The 8,460-nt window shown below is 57.6% G+C and overlaps 1 protein-coding gene across 2 annotated transcripts in view; it reads left to right on the plus strand.

The window, feature by feature from the left end:
• Positions 1-8,253, plus strand: part of ATP13A3 (ATPase 13A3) — a 54,205-nt gene extending 45,952 nt beyond the window's left edge. For both annotated transcript variants that reach the window (XM_054982182.1, XM_054982181.1), the window contains exons 31-33: positions 1,309-1,389; positions 2,515-2,607; positions 4,030-8,253. In XM_054982182.1, coding sequence (XP_054838157.1) covers positions 1,309-1,389; positions 2,515-2,607; positions 4,030-4,227 — 372 coding nt within the window. In that variant the 3' untranslated portion in view covers positions 4,228-8,253. The remainder of the gene's footprint in view (positions 1-1,308; positions 1,390-2,514; positions 2,608-4,029) is intronic.
• The last annotated feature ends 207 nt before the right edge of the window (positions 8,254-8,460 follow it).

Below are 8,460 nucleotides of genomic sequence, written 5' to 3' on the forward strand. Positions count from 1 at the left end.
GTCATCCGTCCATCTAAAACAGCCCCTGTGAGCCGCTGATTGTCCCCGTGGGGCAAAGATGCAGGTCCCCCTCTTTGGACCCCAGGGTTGCCGCAGGCAGGCGAATCGTGGAGCCGTTTTAGGTTGGGGGAAATGATGAGGGGCAGAAGGCAGAAGTCCCCCCCCCCCCCCCGTTCCCTGGTCCTCAGCAGCAGAATCTCTGCGCCACGTGCCTGAGAATCGCTGCTCTGACATGGAACTCCCCTGGTTTGGCCCTGCATGGCTCGGAGAGTGGGGAGGTCGCTTGCGGTTGAAACTCATTCTAGAGTGGCCTGAGAAGCACGTGAGAGGTGAGGGTGGAGTTCTCGTGCTACAGCCAGATGTTTCCTGGACTTCTCCTCTGTGGCTTCTGAGGTCGCAGAGAAACCCAGCTCGGTGGCGTGCATGGGGAGCGCATAGAAATGGCACAGGACAAACCTGGCCCTTGCATTCGGGCCGTGCGTGCCTGGGTGCACTCCCACACCGAGGTCCTCTCTCCAGATGTTGCTGCTGTGTTGTGCCAGGGCAGCACTACTGGATCCAGCTGTGACTCCTCTTGACCGATTTCATGTGCGGGCACATTTTCAGCAGATACCTGCAGGGCGGTATCTGCAGAAGGCCCCGTTCAGCTGAGCAGAGATGCTTCTGGTGCTTTTTGCAGGAGGTTCCTTCCTTCTCCTTCTTGCTTTAAGCTCCTCTGTGTGTGGGGGGGGTGTGTGTGTGGGTGTGTGGGTGTGGGTGTGGGTGTGTGTGGGGGGGGGGAATGAAATCCAGGCACTAACAAGGCTGGCTGGATGGCAGGCAGGAGGCGCAAGGGTGGTGCTTGGGCCCTGGGCCCTGCCTGCCCTCCTTCCAGGTGAGGCTCCGTGCCTCTCCTTTTCAGGTTTCGGAGGACCGCAGACCTCTTGAAACGAGGCTCCCTTGTTCTTTCCATGGGGTGAGATCTGTGGGGCTTTGCATTGGTCAGGTCCTTTTCCCCACAGCTGTTTCTGAGCGTGTTGGGAGGGAGGAGAGGGCCACTTACATCCTTTGCGTTGTTTTCCTCCAAGACGGAGACATTTCAGATCTTGCTAGGGTAGCCAGAGCCCCACACGCAGGGAACGGTGTCCATCAAGGGGGTAAAGTCGGAGGCTGCTGTGCGTCAGACTTTCTCTCAGCGGTGCTGCCACGGCAGCTCTTGAGGCGCCCCCTGCAGCACCTCCTGGAGTGTGGAGCTGTGGGGGCACCACCAGCGGTTGCATCCGTGCCACCTGCTGTTCTGCTGATCCGGGGGGGGGGCTTCTTTTGCAGCTGGTGTGTGTGCCTTTCCAGTGGCGGGTGACGCTGCTCGTCATCGTGGCCCTCAATGCCGTGGTGTCCATCCTGGTGGAGGTGAGTCACTGGGGGCACGCAGGGAGGAGTGCTGAGGCTGGGCTGGGGGCAACAACCTCCTGCTTCGCTTTTCAATCCCGCAGAGGGTGTTTGTATTGCAGCCTCGTTACGTGATACTTGGGCAGAAGCCTTTGGGAAAGGCGTTTTCTCACCATGCCCGGTTCTGCCGCAAGAAAAAGTGGGCTCTGCAATCCACGTTTAGCCGGGTCGACTGAACAGATTCCTGTCCTTTCTCACAGCTGTTCCTCAGCTTTTGTTATTTGTGAAATTTGTTCTAATTTTTGTTAGTCTTGGGATAGGGCACTGAAGGCCCCCCGCTAGCCCCTGTGGATCTTGAGCAGCAGCCATAAATCCTAGAAATTGGAGGTTGGGGTTGGGCTTTTGAAAGTGAAAGTGGGTGTTACTGCAGAGCTGGAATCTCGGCGCAGTAGGACCCTCCGCACTTCCTGGGTGACCCCGTCTCGCCTGCCGGAACTGTGGCACGTGCGCAGCCCCTGGCCTTGGCTGAGCTTGGCTTCAGCGCTGCCTCCGAGCCCAGGGGTTTGGGGTGGGGCTTGGAAGTGTTGGAATGGGCCGGCCTGCACAGGCTCCGGACCGGGGTCTAAAGCTTAGGGGGAGGGGGGGCACTGGCCTTCCTCTCACTAACTCTGCTGAAAGCTCTTTACTACCAGAGTAACGAAAGAAGTTTGCAAGATGATTTATGCACAATCCTGAATCACAGAACCTATAAATTTGCTGTGCTACCTGGGAATGTTTGGAATTCATTTATTTTATTTATGACGTTTCATTCCCCGCCTCCCCTCTCAGCTCAAAGCAGCTTACAGGCAGTCGTTCTAGAACAACAGGATCAGCATTTGCTGGAGTGAGGCTGTGCTTTCTCTTAGGGAGGAAGCGGCAGTTCTCCACAGGGCTTGGGAAACAGGCACGCCCAGGCGCCAGCACGCCCTCTCTTTTGCCCTCCCAAACGCTTCCATGCCGATGAACTAACCTTGCTAGCCAAAGCCTCCCAGCAATTCCTTCTGCATGGGGGCAGTTGCCCCGCCTTTGCTCTTGTTTGTAAAGTGCTTGCTAACCAGAAATGATCCCGGTCTTCTTGATTCTCCTGCTCCCTGCAATGCCCCACAGAATGCCCTCCTCTTTGACACCGTCCTCTGGAAAGTTCTCTTCAGTCGAGACAAGCAAGGGGATTTCCGCCTGCCCTCCTCCCACACACCACAGGTTGGAACTCCCTGCTTTACTGTCTGTCATTCGAGCATGTGAGGCGCCATGTTGTGGCGGGCCCCACAGATTGGGTGTGGGGCGGAAGGCTAGATCTGACCCCCCCCCTTTCCAGAGTCCTGGGGTGGGGCCCCAGGAAAAGGTTTGGAGCCTCCTCATTGGGCTGTGTGTGGGGTGGGGGTTAGGGTTAGGCCCTCCTCCCCAGAGTCTCGGAGCAGGCGCCAGCAGCCCAGAGAGGCAGGTGAGAGTGGAAAGAGAGTGGCCAGCTTGAGCTACTCCCCGCACTTCAGGGTGGAGCGGGGACCTGGTGCTGGGCCTTCCCCAGCCCACAGCTGACCCTCTGCCCACTGGGTGCTGGCATGCCCCAAGCCACCTGCTGTGGCCTGTGCCTTTTGCAGCACACAGCACATAGGTGGGGGGGGGCGCTGATGAATGAGTTTCTCTCTTCAGAACGAGGGGGGGGGGGTGTTACAGGCCTTTCATGCAGAAGCCTGCAACACTCCTTGGTTGAGCCTCAGCCGCCTGCTTTTTTCCTGTTGAAGTGGAGCGGGGCAGGCTTGCCACTGAGATCGGGATAACAGTGCTGGGGGGGAGGGGTTTGAACGTGCACGCCCCCCCCCCGCCGCCATGCCTGGGTTGAATCACCCTCCTGAAGCTGCTCTTCAGTCTGATGGGGAAGGAAAACACATCCCTTGCTTGGCCTGATAGCAGCTTTGCCAAGTTGGCTGGGGGTGGGGGCAGTTAGATTGAGGAAAATGAGGATATTGAAAATGAGCGGGGGGGGGGTGAGCCACCCTGTCTTGCAGTGCTGCAGTTGTGGTCAGAGTTACAGCTCCAGGCAGCTACTTCTAAAGAGGCTTGTGTTTTTCTGCGTTAAACAGGAGTGGGGCTTGGACTGGGTGGCTTCTAAGCCCCTTCTCCTCTGGGAAGCGGAGTAGGACTCGAACCCGCAGCCGGTGCAGCAGCACCGTGCTAGGCACCTCTCTTGGCCCATGGGCAAAAAGGACAAGAGCCTTCTGCAGCTGGGCTTGCCTCCCGTGAGGTCGGCGGGCACATCAGCAACACGTTGGCTCTTGTCGCAGCAGCCAGTGAATCGTGGGCACCTGTTGCAAAAATGCAGTTCAGCTTTCAGCAGAGGGGAGCTGCCAGAGCAGCCCCCTCGGCTCCTGCTCTGATTCTGTGTTGCTCCGGCGGTGAGCTGGCATGGCCACGGACCTCTCCCACGTGACCCTCAGCTGCCACGTGCCACCCCACCTCCACCCAATCCCCTCATTCCCTTGTTGCCAGAGCAGCAGGGGATTGCCCACAAGGCCCTCCTGTGCCCCAGCCCGTGGAAGTTAGGGTGGCCCCTTGGTGATGTGCGTCCCGCCCTTCTCTTCCAGGCAGCTTCCCTGTCAACTCTCTCTCTCTGCCCTTTTCCAGGACGCTCCGGATCGCTGGCAAGGGTGCAGCCTGCCTGCTCTGCTTGGCTTTCGGAAGCAGCCCCCCAAGGCGAAGTATATGCACCTGGCCCAGGAGCTGTTGGTGGATCCCGAGTGGCCGCCCAAGCCCAGCACGACCACCGAAGCCAAAGCCCCGGCCCACGAGAACGGCTCCTGCCGCATCGTCACCATCACGTAGCAGCGGGCTGCAGCCACGCCATCTTCAGGGACATCCTGCCTGCTGAACTTGTGGGTGCTGGACTCTTGGGGGGGAGCATCCCCTCTGCCGCTCGAGCTCGGCAGCTCCTGGGGAAAGACGCTTTTCCAGAAAGCGCAAAGCATCTTTCCAGCTCGTTTCCTTCTTTCCGTCGGCCAGTTCTGTCTTCAGGCTGCACTTCAGAACACTTCGAGGGAAATCTTTGAACTTCCCAGTCGAGGGCCAGCTTGGTGTGGTGAAAAGCAGGCAGCTGTGTCTACCTCTGCCCTCTCGCCAGGGTGTGAACACTGGCCGTCTCTCGACGGACCCCTCGAGAGTTCACTGCTGTCACTTTTTCCAGCCCTTGTGCTTTGAGCTGCTCCTGGCTTATTCTTCAGCTGGCTGTGCCAGAGCCCGACTGAGCAGAGGCCCAGCCAACGCAGAGTGTCTCGCCCGTTCTGACTGGGCAGGGCCTTTGGGTTCCCCCTGATGCCCAGCAGGAGGGAAAGCGCCAACGTCTCCCCGCTCCCGCCAGACACACCCTTGAACAAAGGCTTCTGGCAGCTGGCTAGGCGGGGGGGGGGGGGACTCGCGCTTGTCAGCAAAGGGCTACGGTAGCCCCACTCCTCTGGAGGTGGCCTCCGCCAGTGTCGTTTCACGGGATCCCTGTGGCCCACTCCACAAATCACAGGCGCCTGCGGGGGCTGGGCTTCCTGCTGACCTACCCAAACTAGCAGGGGGCGAGGCAGGGAACAAAACGGCCCTTTAGAACGGCCCCAAACACTCTGGTGGCGGGACAGGAAGCCACCATGGCAGGCGAGGAGCTCGCTTTTGCTCCAGGGGCCGGGTCGTGCTTTCCCACCATTCAGTGGCGCTGAAAAGAGGCCAGTTTGAACGGCTGCGGTGAGAATCAAAATGCCAGGAACCAGAAAGCACTTTCAAAGCAGGGAGGAGCAAGAATTCTAGGCAGTGCGTGCATTGGCTGCATGGTGCAGGTACCTTCCGCCACTCATTGGCTCCCATGGTGCAGGTACCTTCCGCCACCCATTGGCTGCATGGTGCAAGTACCTTCCGCCACCCATTGGCTGCATGGTGCAGGTACCTTCCGCCACCCATTGGCTGCATGGTGCAGGTACCTTCCGCCACCCATTGGCTCCCATGGTGCAGGTACCTTCCGCCACCCATTGGCTCCCATGGTGCAGGTACCTTCTGCCACCCATTGGCTCCCATGGTGCAGGTACCTTCCGCCGCCCATTGGCTGCATGGTACAGGTACCTTCCGCCACCCATTGGCTCGCATGGTGCAGGTACCTTCCGCCACCCATTGGCTCCCATGGTGCAGGTACCTTCCGCCACCCATTGGCTCCCATGGTGCAGGTACCTTCTGCCACCCATTGGCTCCCATGGTGCAGGTACCTTCCGCCGCCCATTGGCTGCATGGTGCAGGTACCTTCCGCCACCCATTGGCTCCCATGGTGCAGGTACCTTCCGCCGCCCATTGGCTCCCATGGTGCAGGTACCTTCCGCCACCCATTGGCTCCCATGGTGCAGGTACCTTCCGCCGCCCATTGGCTCCCATGGTGCAGGTACCTTCTGCCACCCATTGGCTCCCATGGTGCAGGTACCTTCCACCACCCATTGGCTGCATGGTGCAGGTACCTTCCGCCACCCATTGGCTGCATGGTGCAGGTACCTTCCGCCGCCCATTGGCTCCCATGGTGCAGGTACCTTCCGCCACCCATTGGCTCCCATTGTGCAGGTACCTTCCGCCACCCAGCCCCCTGGCACAGGCACGGTGGGCACGCCCCAAGGCCCACCCACGCCTGCAAACACAGCCGAGGGACCGTTCCTAAACCTGACACAGTGGATTCTGGGATGCTGAGTAGGGGCTCCTGTCAAGACACTGTGGAGTTTGGGGGCTGTGGACTCTCTTGCTTGGGCCCAAAATATTTCTGCCTCTGCCAGCCCCTTGGAGAAAACACCCTCTGAGGTGGCAGCACAGTAGCTCTGCATTCTGCCCCTTCCTTCCTAAACCAAAGGGGGTGGAAGCCAGTGATCCCGAGGCGGTGGGGGGCCAAGACCTCTGATGCCCAAGCAAATCGCCCGCCCTTGAGCATGCAAGGTGCTCTCCCGGGTTGCGGGCTGCCTCGGTGGCTGCCCCAGCCCTTGCTGTGCGGGCGTTGCAGATTCTCAGTGGTGCTCAGTAGTTTGCAAGACGGCTGGGCTTCAGGGTTGCCTCCCTCCCTCCAAGGCCGCGTGTAGCGTGTCTGATGGCTGTCCCTGGAGACCGCTGACAGCGCAGTGGGGCAGCACAAGGCCTGTTGCAGGCGTTTTTAAAATTCAGGTGACTTTCTTTTAATTGGGGGGGGGGGAGACACCCACGTAGCTATGCACCTTTGACCTGGGAACTGTGGCCGGCAGCCGCCTTGTTGAGCTGTAAGGGAACTGTGCGCGGTTAGTGGCACGCAAAGGGTTGGGAGGGGCCCGGTCCCATGTGCCTTTCCCCTGCTCTTCCATGCTGTGCATCGTCCGTCCTCTCATTTCAGCTTCCTAGCAGTTGGCGGGGGAGGAATCGTGTGTTCTCCCTTGGCACTAAGGCTCCCTGGGCTGAAAGCATCGTGGCAGCATCGAGTGCGGGTGGGGTGGGGAATAACCCCACCGCCCGCCCAGCTTTGTGTTCGCTCTTCAGTCGTTTGCAGCATCTCAAGGCCCTTCCATGACATTCCTGGATCGTGCTGCCTCGTTCGTCTGGATGGGTTTGGAAGGTTGTGTGTGTGTGTGTGTGTGTGTTGTCTGTTTAGAACTGCAGGTGCCGGTAACATCTTAGTGCCAGCACACCACACTGGGAAATTCAGCTTGCGCGTCCATGTCTGTAATTTAATTTTAAAAGGTTTGATTTTTGTAAAATGTTCTTTGCAAGCTTGTGCCTTCAGGGAAGAAGAACGGTTGCCTGCAGATGTCCTCACGAGATGGTCCGCTGCCCAAAAGTCCAGAGTTGCGTTGGATTCAGAATTCCTTATTAAATTATTTGCTAGTTATGCAGACCCCAAACCTCCAGTCTGTGCTGAGGGGGTGAGGATCGGAGAGTGGTTGTTTATTGTTTCCGCACAGACCAATTGGACTGGCTTGCCCAAGACAGGAGCCGCTAAATAACGTGTAACTTTAAAAAATAATTCTTAAAATAAACAACCAGGTCTTTTAAACGAAATGTTCCCTCAGGGTTATTTTTAAAATTTCTCTCTGCTTTCCTTTCTGGACAGTTGGTGGCAATGGCGGGGCACTCGGGCCTGTCTGTAGCTGTATTGAGGGAGCCACACGCCCCTGCCCCCCACCTCCGGCGACACGGGCGTTGGCGCCCCAAACTGAGCAAGAAGAAGGGGCCTGCCCGGCCCAGGACTCAGGGCTGTGGCTGCCATATGTGCTGTACTTGCCTAGAAGGCGGTAGAGAGGTTTTATTTCCTTACAGCTGTTCCATGGGAACGGTTAGCCAATTGCACTCCGTTTTTTTAATTTATATTTTTTGTTGGGAGTGTGTATGCAGACTGTATTGACTGGAAGAGTTGATCTGCTGTATTTTTCTGCCCATACGCGATTCCTGAGCAAGAGAGGGACTCTTTTCCTTGACACTGCAACTTTTCCCCCCTTTAATTTTTCCCTGATTATCAGAGATTTAAATTCTGAAATATAAAAATATACATTTGATGAAAAGACTCATCCCTTAGACATCTCCGATATGTTGGTTTTCTGCCACATCAACCAATTTTCGGATAGTTGGATCCTTACCGCATCTCCCCCCTCCCCCCCGGCAACGCCACAAGGCCTCGCCACCTCGGAATGTTCCGGAAGCTGCTGCTTTGTTTCCAGGGGAGCGGCTGCTTCCGAGATGAAGCCCTGTTGGCTGCTGCGTATGGTACCTGGTTGTAATAAAGGCATTTTGTGTAATAACTGTACATTGTAAATAACCTTGTAAAATCAGTTTTTACGCTAGAAACGGTTTGAAATAAATATGATGCGGTTGCCCCTTTCGGTGTCCTGAGCTGCCCAGTCATTTCCGCCCAGTCAGGAATGGCGGCGTCTGGCCGTGGCTCAGTGGCGCAAGTCGGCCGGGGAGCTGTTTGGGGAGGGGAAGTTGCTCAGCCGGAAGCAGGAAGGAAGCAGCGAGGTAATCTCAGATCGGCATAATCGAAGCCCGGAAACGAGTGCCTTGATGGGAAAAGAGCAAGCAAGGCCCAAAGGG

This window comes from Eublepharis macularius, chromosome 6 (genome assembly GCF_028583425.1).
Source record: "Eublepharis macularius isolate TG4126 chromosome 6, MPM_Emac_v1.0, whole genome shotgun sequence".
In the NCBI taxonomy this organism is placed as follows: domain Eukaryota; kingdom Metazoa; phylum Chordata; class Lepidosauria; order Squamata; family Eublepharidae; genus Eublepharis; species Eublepharis macularius.